Below are 22,354 nucleotides of genomic sequence, written 5' to 3'. Positions count from 1 at the left end.
CTCCAGAAAGCGATGTCGCCAGGTGCAGTTCTTAAACACATTTTTGAAACCATTGCGATGTTACCTGAGCTGCGTCCCGCCATGCTGGTACATCAAATTCCCTTAGGCAGTGTCAGGATCAGGTAAAGAGACTTATTCCCATGCGACAAGACTTGGCGACTCGGGGAGAAAGAAAGCGAGAGGAGCAGGAAATGAGAGGGAGTGCAAGAGGCCGTGAGGGGTGTGAGGGGAGCAAGAAAGGAGCGCGGGGAACTCGCTCTGCCGTCCGGCCCGGTCCGTTCCGAGAACGAACCGTGCTCGTGCATCCCGCGGGACGTATATCGACACCGACGCACGTATGGATGTCAAGATGGGAATGGGGCAGAGACCGTGGAGAGTGAAGCGCAAAGACGCAGAAAGAACAACCACTGGAGTGAATGTGAGCTGTGAGGAGAGGAGGGAGAGCTCCGGAGACAGGTCGTGGAAGACGCACAACACAAGCGGAGAGCGTGGATCGAGGGAGCGCACGGAATGCGTGACCGCAGACGGTGAATCTTTTAATCACAATTCATGGTCTTGTCCAACCACTCCCGAACGGTACTCACCCGCAGGTGACTAAAAGCCAATAGCGGAGGCTGCGAAGAGTGCGGGAAACAAGACCCCGAAAAGAACCGCGTAAAGCGTACGGACCTCGGATCGCCTTCAAAACAGCGACTCTCAGAGCTTCCAAACGGACAAGTCAACGTCAACGCGTGTGATACGTCATCACGTATAGGAACGGATTGCGTCACCGGCGCAATTCGACAACGTCTACCGTCGATGATGCGAGCGACGTCATGGCGCTCATTTATAAGCGAAATGGGGTCATGTGACAATACCATAGATACTACGAGTCTGAGGACTGAAGTAAAACACCGTGGAATCGCTGTTGCTTTTCTTTCTTACTTCCTTCATTAACAAGTGAACTGAAGACGTTCATTGTGTGGGACCACAGTCGCGATGTTTCTTTTACTCATCGGAAGTATTTTTTTTTTTGCAAGGAACTCAGTGATTGGCTGCGCGAGTCATCCAATTGGAGATGAGGACGTTGGCGGGTAACGTGGAGCTCGTTCTTCCGCTGAGCAGTTGTCGGAGCATTGACCGAATGTTGCTGTGGAAGATTTCCTGCGTTTTCGTGGCGTTCGTCTGCTACCTGGCGGCGTTCTCTGAGGCGCAGAAAACCAAGGACGTGCGTGAGAGGGGGTGACATTTCCCTGATATTCCGACATTAATGGTCGGTTCCGGATTTTGTACATGTGAGCTGATGCTGGCTGCTGTGTTGTTTTCCACATCGCTCGGCTCGATTCGCTTTGGCGCCTTCACGGATCGATTGAATTTCTGCTTCTGAGTGGATAAAGATTTTGGCTGCAAACTGATTCCTTATTTCAGGCCGTACGACTGGCGGCCTGATGATGTTAGACCTGCTGGGGTTTGTGAACGACAGTGACAGGGCCGAGCCTTGTAAAATAACATCTTTAGCAATTGACACGAAAACTGAAAAGGGGAGGGAGGAGAGTGAAGAGTTACAAATTTTAATATGGAAGAGGCAAATCCTACAAACAAATAACCCTTTAGAGTTACCCTTTAGAGTTACCCTTTAGAGTTACCCTTTAAAATTTCCCATTAAAATTATCCATTGGAATTACCCTTTAGAGTTACCCTTTAAAATTTCCCATTAGAATTACCCTTTAAAATTGTCCTTTAGAATTACCCTTTAGAGTTGCCCTTTAGAGTTGCCCTTTAGAGTTGCCCTTTAGAGTTGCCCTTTAGAGTTGCCCTTTAGAGCAGGGGTTCTTTACCTTTTTTGAGTCATGGACCCCTTTGAGAACCTGGTGAAAGCTACAGACCCCTCCCCAGAAAAATGCACATCTATATATATATAAAACTGTGTGTGTGTGTGTGTGTGTGTGTGTGTGTGTGTGTGTGTGTGTGTGTGTGTGTGGTGTGTGTGTGTGTGTGTGTGATGTGTGTGTGTGTGTGTGTGTGTGTGTGTGTGTGTGTGTGTGTGAGAGAGAGAGAATAGATAGAGATGTTACCGATAGACTCCTAAACGGAGAGGCTTACGTGCTTGATATTTGACATAGACATGGCCATTGAGCGTGGGAGACGAACATGGCCGAACTCAAAATATTTGACGATCCATATTTTTTATTCATATTTACCTCAGCGCATTTCAGCAAGTATCCGCTAATCTCAGCCGGCTCCAGAGCAGCTCATTGATTCGCTCAGAGCGATCACGTGATGTTCCATCCCGTCACACGTCACTTCACCTTTTATGCGATCGTGTTTTGTATCGATTTTGTGCGATATGAATTAAATGTCTTTGAAACAGCTGTGAAACGTCTTTCCACAACCTTCCGTAACCGATTGGAGCAGTTTATTGCCGCACAAAACGAGATCCGCGAAGCGAGTTGGTCGAGGTCGTGCATGACCAAGATGGTGACACGGCGGCTTCACTTTTCACGGAGTATGAGCGTTCTATATATTTTCAATTCAGTGCGCCCCGTGATTTGTGGCATAGACATGACCATTGGGCTCTTCACGGTGTAATTTGTGCGAGGCTTTTGTCCGAGTGAGCTTGAGTCGAGAGGGCGAATGTTACGGGTTGGGAATGTACGGGTCTCCCCTTCCCCCCGCCTCGGCAACACCAGTGTACTGGAGGACGTCACAGGATCGGTGAGTCTCCAAAAATCCGCTTCGTGTGCTGTTGCGAATATGCAGGACTATGTCCGATTGTTGTGCTGCTCTCTCGACCATGGAGAACTGCAATGTCATTGTTGACTGGCCATCCCCTTCCCTCCCCCTTCCCTCCCATCACCCACCTCCATCCCCCCTTCACTTTCCCCCTCCACCCTCCCTTCCTCCTCCACCCTCCCCTCCTTCCCCTCCCCTCCCCCTTTCCCCCCTCCCCTCCCCTCCGGCCCTCCACCCTCCCCTCCCCCTCCCACCTCCCCTCCCCATCTCCCCCCCTCCCCTCCCCTCACCCCTCCCCACATCCCTCCCACTCCCTCCCTTCCCCACCTCTCCTCCCTCCTCCCACCTCCACTCCCCACCCTCCCTCCTCCCCTCCACTCCCTCCCTCCCGCCCCTCCCCTCCCTCCCACCTCACCTCCCCATCCCCTCACCCTCCCATCCCTCACCCTCCCCATTCCCCCTCCCTCTTCTCCCCTCTCCCCCTCCCCCTCCCACTCTTCTACCCCTCCCCCCCCCGTTCCCCTCCCCTCCCACTCCCCCCCGTTCCCCTCCCTTCCTCCCTCCCCTCCCCTCCCTCCGCCCGGCAATGCGCGGTACTTCTGCTAGTAAGCACATACACACAAAATTTTTGCATACAATGAATAAATTTTATTGCATCAGAAAATTATTTCCTTCACATGACCGTCATAATCAGAATTTAAAAAAAAAAACATTTACAAAGAATATATCTCACTTTTTTCATGCAAAAAATCAATGACCATTCCTTGAATAAAATGAAATATGTCCAAATTGTGCAAATTAAACAAAAAATAAACTTGAATTCTGTTCAAAAGTACATTTCAGTGAGAAGGCTGTTGTTGTTTGGCTTCAACAAGAAGATGAAATTGGGGAGTGGTCTTTGACAAGGCAACACGCATGTCATGTTTGACATCCAATCGATTTCTACTTTTCGTTTTGATGGTAACAAGTGCTGAAAATCCTGATCTACTAGTCTTACAGATCTACTAGTCTTCAGTAAGCAAGAATAAGTACATACCATCCTGTACATAGACAAAAAATAAAACTTTTTATAAAAAGCCAGCGAAATATAAATTTTAAATAATTTTTATGCGCCTGGTTCACGGACCCCCCTGAAGCCCATCCACGGACCCCAAAGGGTCCATGGACCACAGGTTAAGAACCCCTGCTTTAGAGTTACCGATTAGAATTGCCCTTTGGAGTTACCCATTAGAATTACCCATTAGAATTACCCTTTAGAATTACCCTTTAGAATTACCCTTTAGAATTACCCTTTAGAATTACCCTTTAGCATTACCTTTTAGACTTGCCCTTTAGCAATTACCCTTTAGAATTGCCCTTTAAAATTACCTTTTTAGAATTACCCTTTAGAATTACCCCTTTAGCATTACTCTTTTAGAATTGCCCTTTAGCAATTACCTTTAGAATTACCCTTTAGAATTACCCTTTAGCATTACATTTTAGACTTGCCCTTTAGCAATTACCCTTTAGAATTACCCTTTAGAATTGCCCTTTAAAATTACCCTTTAGCATTACCTTTTAGAATTGCCCTTTAGCAATTACCCTTTAGAATTACCCTTTAGAATTGCCCTTTAAAATTACCCTTTAGAATGTTCCATGAGAATTCCCTCTTTGAAATTCCCCTTTGAAATTTCCCCTTTGAAATTACCCTTTAGAATTACCCTTTAGAATTACCCTTTAGAATTGCCCTTTAAAATTACTCTTTCGAATTTTCCATGAGAATTACCCTTCAGAATTAATAATAATAATAATAATAATAATTCATTTATTTTATATAGCGCTTTTCAAGAAGCCCAAAGGCGCTTTGACAGAGTACAAAACATAATGCATAACAATACATAGAAAACAACAATTGCAAAAAGACAAGAATCAATAGGGAAATATTTAAAGCAAAAGGAGGGAGAAGGAGAAGAGAAGAGAAGAGAAGAGTCAGGGGTTAAATGCTGTGGGTTGAATGTTGAATGCAGTGTTGAACAGGTGGGTCTTTAGTGATGTTTTGAATGTGGTGAGTGAGGAGGAGTCTCTGATGGTGTGAGGTAGTGAGTTCCAGAGGGTGGGAGCAGCGATGGAGAAGGCCCTGTCCCCCCAGGATCTGAATTTGGTCCGGATGGGGGGGGTCAGGAGGTTTGGTACCAGCAGAGCGGAGGTTGCGGGTGGGGAGTGTGTCTGGAGAGGAGGTCAGCCAGGTAGGATGGGGCCAGGTTATGGAGGGCTTTGTATGTCAACAGGAGGATTTTGTACTGGGTTCTCTGGGGGATGGGGAGCCAGTGAAGCTTGTAAAGGACGGGGGTGATGTGGTCACGGGTCCGGGAATGGGTGAGTAGACGGGCAGCGGAGTTCTGAATGTATTGGAGTTTATTGGTGATTATTGAGGGTGAACCATAGAGGAGGCTGTTGCAGTAGTCCAGACGGGAGGTGATGAAGGCGTGGATGAGGGTTTCTGCAGCCGTGGAGGAGAGGGATGAGTGGAGACGGGCAATGTTTTTCAGGTGAAAGAAGGCTGTCTTTGTGATCTGTTTAGTGTATTTGTCGAAGGAGAGGGTTTGGTCAAAGATGACCCTTTGGAATTACCCTTTAGAATTATAGTTTAGAATTATCCTTTAGAATTAGCCTTTAGAATTATCCTTTAGAATTATCCTTCAGAATTACCCTTTAGAATTACCCTTTAGAATTACCCTTTAGAATTACCCTTTAGAATTACCCTTTTAAATTACCCTTTTAAATTACCCTTTTAAATTACCCTTTTAAATTACCCTTTTAAATTACCCTTTTAAATTACCCTTTTAAATTACCCTTTTAAATTACCCTTTTAAATTACCCTTTTAAATTACCCTTTATAGTTACCCTTTAAAATTACCCTTTGAAATTACCCTTTATTGCCCTTTAGAATCGTCACGTCACAATCGTCAATTGTCACCCTTTAGAATTGCCCTTTAGAATTATCCTTTAAAATTTCCCATTAGAATTACCCTTTAATAATTACCCTTTGGAATTATCCTTTAGAGTTGCCCTTTCGATTTGCCCTTTCGATTTGCCCTTTAGAATTGCCCTTTAGAATTGCCCTTCAGAATTGCACTTTAAAATTACCATTTAAAATTACCCTTTAGAATTACCCTTCAGAATTACCCTTCAGAATTACCCTTTAGAATTAGCCTTTAGCATTACCCTTTAGCATTACCCTTTAGCATTACCCTTTAGAATTACCCCCTTTAGTTTTACACCCTTTGGGATTACACCCTTTGGGATTACACCCTTTGGGATTACACCCTTTGGGATTACACCCTTTGGAATTGCACCCTTTGGAATTGCACCCTTTGGAATTGCACCCTTTGGAATTGCACCCTTTGGAATTACACCCTTTGGGAATACACGCTTTGGGAATACACGCTTTGGGAATACACGCTTTGGGAATACACGCTTTGGGATTGCACGCTGTGGGATTGCACGCTTTGGAATTACACGCTTTGGAATTACCCTTATTCATAACTCGTCCATAACGTTTTTAAATATCATGTTATTTATCACTTTCCACCCGATCTCTCTCTGGTAAATAATCACTTAAAAAATTAAATAAACCTCATGTCCGAATCCATATTCAGATCTTTATGAAAATCAAATCGATTAGTACTTGTCACACACTCAACCTGTCCTCCAAATTTCGTCTGAATCCGTTCATAACGTTTTGAGATATTGTACTATACTGTATATCATTTTTGGCCGTATCTCTCAATAGTGAAGAATGAAATTTAAAAAATTATATCATCCGGATATTCACCAAAGTCGAACTAGAAGTTCCAGGGAACCTGAACTCAACTGGTCTATATCAATATGGTTAGAATATGCATAATAGAACCACAAACTATATAGTTTATATGTGCTAAAAATATGACAAAAATTGATTTTTCAATATACCCGCCCTGCCGCGCCCATTTTTGGGCGTGTCATGCCCAAATGCAATCCCAAACTAGTTTATGTCTTAAAAATGCTGCATAACAAGTTTCATCAAATTTCATCAATATTTGTGACTTTTAGAGCGTAGACGTCGAATTGTTTTCAGACAGACAGACCTACGGACACTGGGTATCGACAAAAACTCAGCTGGACATAGTCCAGTTGAGTTAATAAATTGTCCCTTATTACACAACCAACCTGTCCACCAAGTCTCCTCCAAATCTGTAGAATGCCTTTTTGAGATATCCTGCTCACAGACAGACAGACAGACAGACAGACAGGGGTGAAAACATAATCTCCCTCCTCCGTTGGTGGTGGAGGTAATTGGAGTAAATGTTTGAGTTGTTGGCCATTAACATGCAGCCATTTTTAACTCAACTGGACTATGTCCAGCTGAGTTTTTGTCGACACCCAGTGTCCGTCGTCTGTCTGTCTGTCTGTCGTCTGTAAACAATTCGACGTCTACGCTCTAAAAGTCACAAATATTGATGATATTTGATGAAACTTGTTATGCAGCATCTTTAAGACATAAACTAGTTTGGGATTGCATTTGGGCGTGGCAGGGCGGCCATATTGAAAATCAATTTTTGTCATATATTTTTAGCACATATAAACTATATAGTTTGTGGTTATATTATGCATATTCTAACCATATTGATATAGACCAGTTGAGTTCAAGTTCCCTGGAACCTCTCTAGTTTGATTGTACGTACACATGCATTGGATATTTCTTGTCATCTCAATACTGATCTTTCAAACTCATATGGTTTATTTTCCTTCATTTGTTCTTTCTGGGACGGCTGACTTGAGATGCTCCCACAGAAAGAAACTGGGAGGCCTAAAGTCCGGTGACCAAGACCCTATCTGGCTCCTGACCTTTCCGCCACCCTGTGTATGACCGGAATAAGAATTGCTATAACGTACGTCAGTTGTTGACTTGAGTTACTCCCAAGTGTGTAACGTAACTGGTAGTTACACACATTGTCCGTGAAACTTTTCTTGCCATCGTTGTGACTGGCTTTTTGTTACTTCGTGAGTGAAGTATGTAGGTGAGTGAAGGTCTCTGTCCATGTGTGTTGGAGGGCGCTTAATTGGAATGGACGGAGAGGTTGTCCCAATGTCCGCAATTGTGTTGAAAGTAATCACACTGTGTATCGAGCTTTTTGCGACAGTAAAAGTCCGGACGGACGGAAAGGTGTACTCTGGACTCTAGTCTATGGTATAGTTCAACTTGCTTCCAAATACAAGTTGAAATGTGGTCGTAAAATAGATTCGTTTCGTCGGATGTGGTATTAATGACGAAAGTTTTAAAATTGCCGTTTAATGAAGGTTGCTTTGAGGCTCTGCCATCCATGATTAATACATTTTCAGTGTTGTCGTGCTTCCTTAGAAAGCAAAAATGGCGTCTGATGGATGACATTTTTGAACACCGGGGTTGTAATGAATGTCTCTGATCAACTGTGTTACGGGCTGGCTGGTTGGCTGTCACTGTCTGCTTTGTTTTTCTGACTAGTCATGTGTAGCTGATTAAATGTGTGGTTGGCTGCCTGCCTGTGTCACCAGTTAAGGTTGGTCGACTGACTTATGTCGTCTCGACCAGAATTTTCATAGCCAGCTGAGACTGTTCCTTATTTTATGCCAAAAAATACGACTTTCGGCAGAGCTCATCCAAACTGCTCCCCCAGGCAATCCAAACTGCCCTTTTAGTTTTCCTTTTTTTCGTGTGTTGTCAAATGAAGAGTTGTCCGAAAGGGATTGTAATGATGTGGCTTAACGCATCTTGGCTGCTCCCAGCATGTTCTGTTATTCATGACTTCATATCTCCTGCTTTCTTATCCACACGCTTAAAAAAAACAAAAAAACAGGTGGGTTCTGTAATCTGCTCCGTCCATCTCTGTCTGCCTGTCCGTCTGTCCATCACACTATCTCAAACGATTGGGCAGAAATTCACTAAACTTGGTTGGTAGTTATGATTATCACATGGCATGAAGGTGCAAGAGCAGTGTCATTTTGGCATGTCCCCTTGGGGTGGGTTCCAAAGGTCAAATACTGAAAAATGCAATTACAGGCACATTTTAAATCATTTTCATAGGAAACTTTGTACTGTATATGCAATCACCATTGGCAGACATGTGAAATATGTAATGTTTTTTGGGGAATTTGACACCCGGGGGTGGGGGGGGGGGAGGGGGGGAGGATTTTTGAACTCAAAATTTTATATTGGGCCGTTCCTGTTGGAACCTTTTGCCATCTTTCGCCTTTGCTTTGGACGGGAAGCGTGGGGATTTGCTGATGGCCCGCCATCGACTTCACACTATTCACACTTCATTTTTCTTTTCTTTTTTTTTTGAAGGGAAATGTATCCTCATCGCAAGTACCATAACAGCAGGATAGTGCAGCAGCTTGTGTGTATGCGTACAACTTGTAATTTGATTATCCAGCCCCAAATGAACCCAACAAATAATACTGTGAACAGATGAAGGTGCGAATGCGGTAGGTTTAACTAGTTAGAGTGGAGAAAAGGGGAGCATCCATGAGACAATGACTTAAAGAATGCTAAATCAACTGAAATTGAGAATAATTTGACTGCATATGAGCACCACTAAATCAGGATATACTGACGGAGTTTTGATATGCAGAGCAAGAGAGCGATCCACGAGAGTGCCGTGGTAGTCTAAAAGGGGCATTGTGATAGAAGAATGAAAGAAATAACATGCATCGACAACATTACTGATATTTCAGTGGCACACTTTTTTGATGAAAGGCTGCAATTTTGAAGCTGATTAATAATTGTAGCGTGGACAAAAAAAGAAACTAGTTCGAAATATTTTTCATCACTGGAGACTATTTATCATGCTACTCTGTTTTGCGATCATTTCTCCCACCCGATGGACCTTTTTATTAATCTCATCCCTCATGTGTCGGCTCACCATGTGATCGATGTCAATGCTGCCACTCCCCACCACCAGATGTTGCTCTCTGAGAAGGTTCAGCAGCTCATGGATTGGACATCCCGACGCTCGGTGATCCGTCTGAATGGAGACAAATTCCGCCGCTACGTCAAGTCTCCACCCAGGAACTACTCTGTAGTGGTGATGTTCACAGCCCTAGAACCACAGCGGCAGTGTGTCGTGTGCAGGTATCTGTCTTTTGGACGTCTGCGGATTGTGGGCTGTGTGAAATAATTCATGGTCTTTTCCTTTGTTTTTTTTTGTCCAGTTATTTCCACTTGTATTTCATTTTTATTTTTATTTTTTTTTTTCTTTCTTTTCTTTCCCTGGAACATGTGAAACAGACATGCAAGCGAGGAGATGCAGATACTCGCCAACTCTTGGCGATACTCTGGCTCCTTCTCCAACAGACTTTTTTTTGCTATGGTTGACTTTGATGAGGGGCCAGATGTCTTCCAGCAGGTATGGAGGAGATTTATGTCGTCGTTGTCGTCTTTTGTTTGTAGCGCATAGCTGATGGTAGCATAATTTGCTGGGGATGCAGCTGTGCCGCTCATGCAGTGGCCCTGGAGGTTCATCATATCGTCATCATCATCGAGCATGTCGTTGCTGCAACATAGCTGCAGTAATGAAGGGTCTCCAGGCTAGCCTGTATTGTACCCACTTGCATTGCCTCATGCCAAGTTAAACTGATGCACTTCAGAAGTGGAGTCAAGTTGTCTGTCCATCTGGTGTGCTGTCTACCTCTTGTATGCTTCCAGTCAGCAGAGGCATCTGCAAAGAGTGTGATTGATTCATCGCTGACTTGGTAGCGGCATAGATGACTGAACCAAAGTAGTTGGGTACAGTCAATAGTGAACACCAAGTCATTCATTTGGCAGATCTGGCAAAACATCTACATTTGTTATATGTTCCTACCATCAAAACCATTGATGTATAATTTACTTGTGGCTATTCTTTTCCATGTCTTGGATCTGGAGCAGAATATGGGTGTGATTGATGCTCTGTGAAGAGTAATGATGAGATTTTTTTTGTCTTTCTCTTGAATCATAGTTCAGAAAACTAAGATGCTGCTCTTCTTCCTTCTACCTTTTGTGTATAATGTAGTGAAAAAAGAATTGTGCTCATATACAGTCCTGGCATTGTACAACAAGAGGGGCTATATTTGGTAACGTGAGTAACAGTATGCATATACATCAGTTACTAGAAGCTCATTGAAGCCTGGTGCCATCTGGTGATATTTGATGGAGTCTTTAACTGTTTTGTTAAATTCTCAACATGTACATGGCAGCACAAGCCATTTCCTGGAAGATTATCATGTGCTACATTCTGCTCAGCATCAGATATTTTAATCCAGTATCATCCATCTCAAAGAACCTTATCCATCATCTTGAAGGGTAAATGGCATTTCTATGTGAAATTGTTTCTCTGTTGAAGCTGACATTTCTAAAGCAATATTCCCTAAAGAAAAACCAAAACAAGTAGAGCTATATTCAAAGTACACCACCCCCATGCCAGATAAATACATAACATATCCTCCAGTGCGTGCCGCTTTGCAGCACATGGAGACGGAATTGTAATTGGGAGGGAGCGGTGTACAATTGATTAATTGCATACTTAAAATAAATAAAAAGTCATAAGTAAAATAAACAAGAAGAAAAATAAACAAGAATAGATGGCATAGCCTCCATGGTTTTAGTAATTTTGCTGTACAGAGATAAAGGCCGTCAGTCGGTCATCTTTGGTCAAATTACAAAAAACATCTGCATATGTACACGTATTATCTTTGCGCCACTCTTACCAGTCAGCTATCTTTGATCAGATCGCAAAATAAATGAGGTGCACGTTTACGCCATCATGTGCTCTGCTTGTGCCATGTTTGAACAAAATCGGTCCATGCATGTCCGATAAATGGTTGAGGACACGTCTAAGTAACAAAATCGCCGCCATTCGGCCATCTGGGATTTGATCTCGAATACAAAAAACGTGCATATGTAACCCATCATTCATCTGTGTGCCAAGTTTGAAGAAGATCGGTAAATGCATGTCTGAGAAATGGTTGAGGACGTGGTCAATATCGGGTTTTTGGCCGCCAGTCGGTCATCTTTGATCACATCGCAAAAAAAATGATGTGCATATGTATACCATCATATGTTGTCTTTGTACCAGTGTGAACAAAATCGGTCCATACTTCTCCGAGATATGTTTGCAGGGACTCTACATGTAATAAGTTATTGATGTTCAGGCGGTTGTCGGGGTAAGATGTATGAGTGTGGATCTACCTGGAGATTCGAGTGTTAAATAGTGAGGGATTAAAGGTAACGCCCCTGTGAGTATCACCTAGTAATCAAACCTTTGTCCTTTATGGCACTGCAAACCACATAAACATTAGTTAGGTCCTTAGTGCAACATTAAATAATTCCCTTTCCCTGACATTGACTTCGTAATAAATGGGCACCACCAGGCCAAGAACACCGCCACAATACACCGCCACCGTTTACACCTCCAAGGCCTACAAACCTCGCCTGCGCACCTCAAAGGCCTACCAACCTCGCTGGCACGTGTTACACCAGGACCGCGGGGTCACGGACGGGAGATGTCAGGAGTCGCATGCCGCAGAGGGCGTGACCTGGGCGAGTTGGGAGGCTATGATTGGCTGAGGAGTGCGCCAATGTGACGTCATCGGCCACCAATATAGGCGACGGTCGGACGCCATTTCGGAGTTCGAGTGGAGTCCAGAGTTCGAGTGGAGTCCAGAGTTGAGAGAGTTGAGTCGCAGAGTTCGTTGTTACAGTTCCGTACCAGAGTTCGTGGCAGTTGGCACAGGACACGGTTCGTTGCACAGTTCGTCGGAGTTGGCACAGGACACGGTTCGTTGAACATTCGTGACCACAGCTCGTTGCAGTTGGCAGTTGGCACTTGGTTTTGGTTGCTTCGTGCAGCCCTGCGGTGGACCGTTGGAGCAAAGGAGCTCGTGGTGTGTGTGGGCCGTTGGACCGACGAGGCCTGGTGGCGCTTGGAGGCGGACGCAGAGGGCCGTGGAACTTGGAGCGAGGTGTGCGATCGGACCGAAAGGAGCGGTGTTGGACGGCAGCCACAAAGACGACGAAAGACCAGATAAGCCCGAATCCGCGTACATTTTGAACGACGTGACGTGTTCTTTTCGTAATTAATCTCCCTCGTTTTGTGTTTGATATCAGTCGTGTGGGGACGTCCCGATTTAGTTATTAGTATTACCGGCGCGTGTTTTTTTCACTGTTATTACTTTTCAATAATAAATCCTTATATTATTTTCTGTACATATTTGAACGCAGTTTCCTGGGTGTTTCATTTTAATAGATAAGGCTGTGGAGCTCGTTGCGTCTGGCCTCCCGCGCGTTTAACTTTGTGTTGAGCTTGAATCCGCCATTGAGTTTTCGCCTCGGGAGTGTAAAGTCTCGCAATCGGTCATCCGTGTTACCCTACGGTGTTCACCAAGGGTAGTCACGCGACAAGTGGTGTCAGGAGTGTAGGATTTGAACCCGTCGGACAAATTTTTTTGTCCGCGGCGAGACATCGACACGGTCGGACAAATTTTTTTGTCCGCGGGGCGACATCGACACGGTCGGGCGTACATTGCGCCCGACGTTCGAACGCAAAATTGTTATAGGCGAGGCGGAGAAATTTAGTAATCAATTGGGCATACGGAGCGCGATATCGCGTCTTCGTCAAATTTAAATTGTGTTACTGGAATTATTAAAATAAATACGCGCGCGGGAAACAATCTTCCGGAAAGCGGATGTCGGAAATTGACGAGATGGAAGTACGCAGCGAGGCCTCCGTCAGCGTCGGGAGTGAGCCGGAAATGGGGGATAAGGAGGATAGCGTTGGAACTTTCCCCGCCGCTGGGACGGCCCCGATAGATCTCCAGACCATAGTAAATTTAATAAATGCTCAGAGGGCCGAGGGTGAGCGAAACCTTGCAGAAATTCGGGGAGACATGAGGGCTCAGAGTGAGCGATTGGAGAACCAAATGGAGGTAATGAGGGACGAAGCGAGGGCTCGGAGTGAAAAATTGGGGGCAAGGAGGGACGAAGCGAGGGCTCGGAGTGAAAAATTGGGGGCAAGGAGGGACGAAGCGAGGGGTACCGGTGAGGGGTTAGACAACGGGATAAAAGAGGTGAAAAATGGGTTAGAGGGGTTAGAAAACAGTATGGAAGGAAAAATTGGGGAAATGGCACAGCAGCTGGGGGAAGCTAAATTGGGAATGGGAGAGAGTACGGCCCATGCAGATGTGCACGGGGCTCAGGAGCCGGGAATGGCAAAATTGGGAATTGCACAGGGAATGGCAATTGAAGTAAATAGGGAGACTGCAGGTGCAGAGGTGGATGGGGAATGTCCACAGGTGGATGGGGAATGTGTACAGGTAGATGGGGAATGCCTGCAGGTAAACGTGGAGTGTCCACAGGTGAGCAGGGAGTGTCCACAGGTGAGCGGGGAAGGAAATTTGGAATGTGAGAGTTGTAATGGGGAATGTTTCCCACATTCTGGCCTGGTTGTTTATCGGGACCGTGTGGATGTCACAACACCCCAACCGGGGGATGAATTTGGAATTGTGCAGCACCAGGGCGGTGGTGCGGAGCAAGAGGGGGTAGAGTTTTTGGGGGTCCATGCGATAGAGCCGGACCGGGTATTTATTGAGGATGATTTGATCCAGCGGCTGGAGACCTGTGACAGTCCCATGGAGGTAGAGCTTGTTCAGGCCCAAAGGAGTCTGGGGGAAGAGGTGAGTTGGTCCGAGGAGGTGGTTGGAATGACCGAGGGGACGCTCACTGTACACTGCTATTTGGAAACAGAGGCTCCAAAATTGGACAACCAGTTGGGGGAGTGTGTTGGCTCCGGGCTGGATTTGGATCTTGGAGGATCGGGAGATAGAGCTTCTGGAGATTTGGTCCCTGTAGGGAATTTGGATCAACTGCAGGGAGGGGCAGAACAACCGGTGGTAGAGGTTGTTCCCTGCAGCTGCGGGTTGGCAATGGGAATGAAAATTTGTAAAATAAAATGTAAAATAAAATTACAATGGGAAATTGATTTGGAGCAGCCATGGTGGGGATTGGTCCCCGGGCTGCGGGATTTGGACATGGAGAGGTCATGGGTGATGGCCTCGGGCAAAAGTTGCCCCTTTCAAAATTTGGGTATGCCAGCCAGATGGGGGGCTGTGATGGCGAGATTTGGACGTGGGGTCCAGCCTTGGGTGTCGAGGTACGACCTGGGTCCCACGGGGGGTCTGGTGGAGTGTGGCGTCCCTTGTCCGTCGGGGCGCCGTCCGAGCTGGTGGCTCGGGCCGGCAGGGTCACCGGACCCTGGTGGGGGTTAAGACCTCCAGGGAGGTCCGAGGTGGTTTCTCAAGCCTGGGATGGCAAATATTGAGGACCACTAGGGGGAGGTGTTGTGGGTCGCGCTTTGGTGGTGGCACCGCAGATGGCCAGGTTGGGACTGATGTGGTGACCACCCGGGCATGCGGCCTGGCACTCTCCTCCAAGGACTCTGGGACAACCAGCATGTGGTGACCTGGCATGGTGGTTGGTCTATGGACGCGGGTCAAACCGAATGGACAGGGATGGAGATGGCCTGCCGGACAACCATTGGGGCATCTGTGGAACGTGATGGTGTGAGTGACCTTCCACAGATGCTCCGGTATGATTTATGGACTCTCGGGTTGGGAAGAGAGCCATGGGGATGTGAATCGGGAGATGTGTAACGAGCCGAGCATATGGGCCATGCTCGGCTGGCATGTGTATGGCAAAGCATCCTTCTTTGGTGAGGTTAGTGAAATGTGACAAATGGTTGGCATGGGTAATCTGTGGGTTAGATGGAAATTTAAGGGTGGATTTAGAAATGCCATGGTGGACACTGTACAGTGACGCCATTATTGATCCAGGTGTGTAGACCAAAGTGTTGGAGGCTGTGATGAAATTAATAGGGTAGCAAGACACAGCTTTCATCTGGTTGCGGGGGCAACTGTGCTGATATTTGGGACGCGGGATGATGGGGATGTAGTTGTGTAGCCTGAGGGTCAACGTGGTGCTGTGCGTGTCCGAGGTGTGTGGACCATGTCTTCTGGGTGGGTCTCCTGGTGGAGCATGGCTGTTGACTGGACCTTGGTGTGGTCAAGTGTGGGTGAGCACTGGGGGGCTGCAGTTCTGTAGTCGGACTGGGGGATGATGGGGAGGTGCAGGGGACGTGGCTGTAGGGATGCCACGCACTGCGACCGTGCCCCCCAGGGCCGAGGTTGTGTGTGCGGTAGTGTGTGTTGTGGCAGCAAGTGCTCACCACATTGGCCAGCTGGGGCTGCTGCAGCTGTGTTCCTCGCAGGGGGGCCGAAGGATGGATGGTGGGTCGTGCCCTTATGGACACTCATGGGCCATGTTGGCGTTTTGACTGCTCACCTTGTCCCGGTGACCCTTGCACGGTAGAGGTGCAGAGCTGTCGTGGCCACAGGTAGTGTAGTGATGATCACCGTTGGATGCGGATCCACATACCTGCCAGTGTAGTGGGGACAAAAGAGAAATTTGGAAGTATTTGGTTGGCCCAATGTGAAATTTTGGGAATTGTATGGGTGGATGGCACCTTTGAACCTGACCAACCTGCAACTACCTGCACTTGAGGTGAGTGTTTTGAGGAGTACTGTCCCAGGCTTCAGGATTTGCTTTGGGAAATTGGGGACATGTAATTTGGAGTTGGGAGGTGAGAGCGAGTGATGACATGGCCGGTGAGGGGATGGAATGGGAGCCACAGTGTCTTGTGGGTGGCGTATGTTTTTGTGTTGTGGTTAGGTGTTTTGATGTGGTCGTGAGAGTGGAACCTGGAGAGTGAGTGATGATTATTGGCGATAATGAGGGGCGATAAATTGTGCTTTTTGGAAATGTGCTAATGGAAATGTGTAAGGATTCAATGATTCGAACTGTGAATGGGATTTCACATTGGCAGGCCATGGCAAGCCTTGTAACACCTTTTACACCATCTATGGAATTGTACTGAATTGTGCTGAGTTGTGTGGAGAATTGAATGGCAGCGGGGGAGGAAGTGTGTTTTGGGGACCATGGGTGGGGAAGGTGTGTGTGTCCGCAGGTACAGAGCAAGCTCTGAGGAGCGATGCCTGCGGGCCCCCCTCTGCGGCAATTACCCCTGGCAGCCGGTGGTAACTGGAAATTGGAGCTCGTCGGTGGAGGGTCTGGTTGGGCGCCGCGGGGTGAGGAAGTCCCCCGGTGACCCGTGTTGCTGCGCGAAAGCAGGAGGCAAAGGAGCCTGGTGTGTGTGGAGACCCTCACCGGCGAGGTAACGGCGGAAAGGGGCTGTTGGGCTGTCACGGGGCCAAGAGGTAAAGGGGGGGGGGCAATGAACTTGTAAGTCGGTTGACTTGTTTTTGGGACTGCGGGCACCACAGCCTGATGTGCCCCCCACCATCTTTTTGTGCGGTACCTCCCCGCTGCCTAGTTGAGGAATGCACACACACGTGAATGACATCAATGCCATGGTCCTGCAGGGGGTGTATTGGGAATAAGTGCTTTGTTGATTTTTGAAATGCCTTGATGACCTATGGAATGAGAATGAGTGGTTAAGGGGTCTGTGTAGCATGAATGTGGGCGAAATCCACCGAGCCATGTCACTCACCTGTAACATCTGGACAGGGCCCGAGGAAATTTAGGGGGATGCATTGGGGATGGCCCCGCAGGTAAGGTTGAGTCTTGTGGCATCCACCGGGGGACGCGGTCTGTAGACCGGGGTATGTACAAAGGTTAGAGTTTTGAGTTTTGGAAAGATGGTTAAGTTTTGTGGTTAAGTTAGTGTTGTGTGTTGTTGTTTCCTCCCTCCACAGGAACAACGAAGAAGATGTACATACTTGCATGATGGTTAAGGGGTTCAGCATGTTAAGGAAGTGTAGGTAGGTAGTCCGACTCACTTCCCACAGCCCTTCCTGATTTATTTCATAGGTTAATTAAGTGTGTGACAGTAAGTGTTAAGGCTGGAATGGTAGCCCTGCGGTGAACCTTGCAGGAGCTACGGTTCCAGGGGGGGGGCTGTGTTATGAATTTGGTAATGCAATATCTAGAGCTAGGTAGATCTGAATAGGTAGGTATTCGGCTGTCGTGACAGGGACTCTACATGTAATAAGTTATTGATGTTCAGGCGGTTGTCGGGGTAAGATGTATGAGTGTGGATCTACCTGGAGATTCGAGTGTTAAATAGTGAGGGATTAAAGGTAACGCCCCTGTGAGTATCACCTAGTAATCAAACCTTTGTCCTTTATGGCACTGCAAACCACATAAACATTAGTTAGGTCCTTAGTGCAACATTAAATAATTCCCTTTCCCTGACATTGACTTCGTAATAAATGGGCACCACCAGGCCAAGAACACCGCCACAATACACCGCCACCGTTTACACCTCCAAGGCCTACAAACCTCGCCTGCGCACCTCAAAGGCCTACCAACCTCGCTGGCACGTGTTACACCAGGACCGCGGGGTCACGGACGGGAGATGTCAGGAGTCGCATGCCGCAGAGGGCGTGACCTGGGCGAGTTGGGAGGCTATGATTGGCTGAGGAGCGCGCCAATGTGACGTCATCGGCCACCAATATAGGCGACGGTCGGACGCCATTTCGGAGTTCGAGTGGAGTCCAGAGTTCGAGTGGAGTCCAGAGTTGAGAGAGTTGAGTCGCAGAGTTCGTTGTTACAGTTCCGTACCAGAGTTCGTGGCAGTTGGCACAGGACACGGTTCGTTGCACAGTTCGTCGGAGTTGGCACAGGACACGGTTCGTTGAACATTCGTGACCACAGCTCGTTGCAGTTGGCAGTTGGCACTTGGTTTTGGTTGCTTCGTGCAGCCCTGCGGTGGACCGTTGGAGCAAAGGAGCTCGTGGTGTGTGTGGGCCGTTGGACCGACGAGGCCTGGTGGTGCTTGGAGGCGGACGCAGAGGGCCGTGGAACTTGGAGCGAGGTGTGCGATCGGGCCGAAAGGAGCGGTGTTGGACGGCAGCCACAAAGACGACGAAAGACCAGATAAGCCCGAATCCGCGTACATTTTGAACGACGTGACGTGTTCTTTTCGTAATTAATCTCCCTCGTTTTGTGTTTGATATCAGTCGTGTGGGGACGTCCCGATTTAGTTATTAGTATTACCGGCGCGTGTTTTTTTCACTGTTATTACTTTTCAATAATAAATCCTTATATTATTTTCTGTACATATTTGAACGCAGTTTCCTGGGTGTTTCATTTTAATAGATAAGGCTGTGGAGCTCGTTGCGTCTGGCCTCCCGCGCGTTTAACTTTGTGTTGAGCTTGAATCCGCCATTGAGTTTTCGCCTCGGGAGTGTAAAGTCTCGCAATCGGTCATCCGTGTTACCCTACGGTGTTCACCAAGGGTAGTCACGCGACAATATGTATACCATCATGTGTTGTCTTTGTACCAACTGTGAACAAAATCGGTCCATACTTCTCCGAGATATGTTTGTGAATGGACGAACGGACAGAAGAGACCCAAGCCATAAGCCACTGTTTCGGACCAAGTCCAACAGAGGCTAATAGATAATAATCGTAAAATAGTTATTTTTTGAATCAATTGGATAATAGTATACTTGAACCACCACTGTTTCATCCAAATCTGTAACTTTTTGAAAAATATGTAATTCATTGGAAAATTAAATAATTCATCGATTAATTAATTAATCAATAAATCAAAAATACCTTTTTAGCAAACTCACTTGGTCATTGTCGTGTCTAAATTTCAGCTTCCTAGCACCAACCATGGCTAAGATATCGCCCAGACAAACAAGAAAGGAAGAAAACAAACAAACAGTGATTCACATCACAAGTTCACTACATCAATGAAGGGAAAACCAAATACGACATTGGAGTCATCAGGAGGAACCCGAATAAGCAAAGATGGAGTCATCAGGAGGAACCTGGATAGGATTCGGGTTTCAGCCGCTACTACACAACCCTCAAACCCATCCAGGCGCAGCCAAGTGAACCTTCCAGAAAAATCTCTGCAATAATTCACTTCTTGGACAGACAGATGAAGAAAGAGAGAAATAAAGAACAAGCAAGAATTAGAATGAATAAGGAGAAATGTGAAAAAGTATAAAGAAATGTGAAAGGAACAAAGATCCCTAACTCCTAGCCATAACTCCTTCCCTACCCTTCCCTTAATATTAGTGAATGTCATAGTAGAGAAAACTTTGCTCTTTAACTGAGGGAAGAATATGGTTCTTGATTTACCCTTCACGCATTTCCTGAAGTATATTTTCTTTAGCCCTTAATTTACACATGTGTATAAACTCTCATCAATTTAATAGTCATTGTTGAGTGATATAATGTGATTTAAATTTGTCAAATTCTTTTTAAATTTGTCATGCAAGAGTCGTTGATGATTGTCGTGACATCTAGCCTGACAAAAGATGGCAAGATTAGTGAATCCAATGATGAAGCTCATCGTGACGTCTTTCCAAGGCCACATTTAATAAACAAAAGTTACTAGAACTGCCACTTTACAACTCCTGGCAGTGATGACCGGTTTCCTCCGCCTTCCCGCTTTCATACAACCATACAAGCCCGCTTTCATACAACCCCGCTTTTGATACAACCCATCTTGGATACAACCCCACTTTCTTTGGGCTTGCTTTGATGCAACCCTGCTTTGACACAACCCCGTTTTCACTTCTTTTTTTTCACTCTCTCGCTCCCTCACTCCCTCACTCCCTCACTCCCACTCTCTCACACACACACACACACACACACACACACACACACACACACACACACACACACACACACACACACACACACACACACACACACACACACACACACACACACATACACACACATCCCCACACTTTATAACAACCCCGCTTTCACATTTTTTTCACTCCCTCACACTCACTCACTCACTCACTCACTCACTCACTCCCTCACTCCCTCCCTCCCTCACTCACTCACACACACACACACACACACACATCCCCACACTTTATAACAACTCCGCTTTCACATTATTATTATTTTTCTCCATCAATTTATCCCGAGCTGATGCTCAAGGAATTTCATTCCTGATCGGATAGTTTTTTTTAACTTGTTGAATTATGACGTCATAACGGCGGCACCTATGACATCATCATTCACATATGTTATTCTGCCTGGAGAGTGCTTTACAATGAGACGTCTCAATTATTTCTGTGCAGCGTTTTTTGAGATAGAGGTGCAAAGTTTTTAGTTTTTTCCAAGATGGCGCCTGTACCACGTGACCTGTGACGTCATAATTACCATAAAAATATTATACAGGCCGAATCGCTCCTATGGTGAAAATTTCCTGTCAATCGGTCCAATTATTGCAGAGAAATGATTTTTAAAGGAAATGATTCTGTAAAATGGCAGTAGCGCAATGAGTCACATGGCCTGATAAGAAAAAGTCTTGCGTTTCTTCTTCTTTCAACAATAACGACTTCTAGCTTCGAGACCGTACAACGAATCATGTTGGAATTTTAAACACTTATTCCACTTGATGAGAGCTACATTGCATTAAAATTTCAAGTCTATCAATGCAGCGGTTCAAGAGATAAAAGTTTTTTTTGATTTTCCTTCAATTATTTATTGCAGCCAAACCATGTGACTTATCAAAACTTCTCAAGTGACGTTTTAACTTTTTGAATTCAGGTTATGTTAAAAAAAAAAATCATATTCGTGGGAGCAAGGGATCTATTTGTCGAATTCTAACCTCGTAACATTGGCACTTTTAATATACTAAATAAACACGTTTTTGGTTCCATTGCAGAGTTCTTTGGAATGAGCCATGACTCAATTTTTTCCATTGAGCCGTTTCAGAGATATAGAGGGGCAACGTTGAAGGTGTTTTCCAAGATGGCGCCTGTCGTGAAAATCGAGCTCAGACATGACTTGACCTCTGGGTAGGTTTAATATCATTTAGATCTGTAGTACATCCTGTAAGAATACATGCATGCAACAGGCATTAAAATCAGAGTATTTCATGAGCAATGGTCGATTCAATATAGCAATGGTCCAACAGAGAGGACAGTCAGCGCAGCATTTAGGGGCGTACATACCATTCAAACTACAGGACTATGTCACAGTGAGTTCCGCTGGAGTGTCCGCGCGCCCCGGTTGTCCCGGGTCTTATAGACGCCCCTTCTGTAGCGAGCACACCCTGGGTTCACCTTGGTATAATTTCACTACATTCTCCCCGCCGTTAGAACTATACTGCCGCTCGGCAGGTTGCAAGCAAGCATCAGCAATAAACGAATGGGTCACGTCAATCCACGTCAGTCGGTCCACCCGTAGCGGTCGGGGCGGCGAACTTCCCGGCCAGTTCGTGTTCGGAATCTACCGGGCACGGCGTCCCCAAGCCCGGAGTCCCCCGCGTCGGAATAGCCGCCGGAGGTGGGAGTCGGAGGGGGCGCCCCTGCGCCTTCGGGCACGGGAGTGGGGGACGACGGGAGTAACGGTGGTAGTTCCATAGGGGAAGCTTCGGTAGAGTCCATAGACTCGTAGACGGGTTCGTCGATATCCCTGTCGTCGTCCCCACATGGGGCGAGATGGCGTACGGAGACAGTAGACTCGCGGCCATCTGCCGTTAACACGCGAGCATGCTCGGGATTAGCCTGGAGGACCTGCACCTTGTCAACAAGGGTGTCGTACTTGCTAGCG

General features: G+C 46.4%; 2 protein-coding genes across 3 annotated transcripts; both read left to right on the top strand.

The window, feature by feature from the left end:
* Positions 1-215: 215 nt before the first annotated feature.
* LOC144889393 (dolichyl-diphosphooligosaccharide--protein glycosyltransferase subunit MAGT1-like) lies at positions 216-21,570 on the top strand. Of its 2 annotated transcripts, none has more exons than XM_078769619.1 (4): positions 216-1,207; positions 9,672-9,841; positions 9,998-10,115; positions 21,465-21,570. In XM_078769619.1, exons 1-4 carry the CDS (start codon positions 1,058-1,060, stop codon positions 21,477-21,479), a joined length of 453 nt encoding a protein of 150 aa, XP_078625745.1. In that variant the 5' UTR covers positions 216-1,057; the 3' UTR covers positions 21,480-21,570. The 2 variants fall into 2 exon arrangements, with proteins under 2 accessions (XP_078625745.1, XP_078625744.1); XM_078769618.1 differs by lacking the exon at positions 21,465-21,570 and adding an exon at positions 19,423-19,571.
* Positions 12,187-19,301, top strand: LOC144889394 (uncharacterized). The gene is made up of 3 exons (XM_078769620.1): positions 12,187-12,375; positions 12,420-14,894; positions 19,265-19,301. Exons 2-3 carry the CDS (start codon positions 13,432-13,434, stop codon positions 19,299-19,301), a joined length of 1,500 nt encoding a protein of 499 aa, XP_078625746.1. The 5' UTR covers positions 12,187-12,375; positions 12,420-13,431.
* Positions 21,571-22,354: the final 784 nt, after the last annotated feature.

This window comes from Myxine glutinosa, unplaced genomic scaffold, assembly GCF_964187855.1.
Source record: "Myxine glutinosa unplaced genomic scaffold, kmMyxGlut1.1 SCAFFOLD_3493, whole genome shotgun sequence".
NCBI classification, from domain to species: Eukaryota; Metazoa; Chordata; class Myxini; order Myxiniformes; family Myxinidae; genus Myxine; species Myxine glutinosa.
The sequence above is the reverse complement of the archived record's forward strand: the minus strand, read 5'-3'. Positions and strand labels throughout refer to the sequence as shown.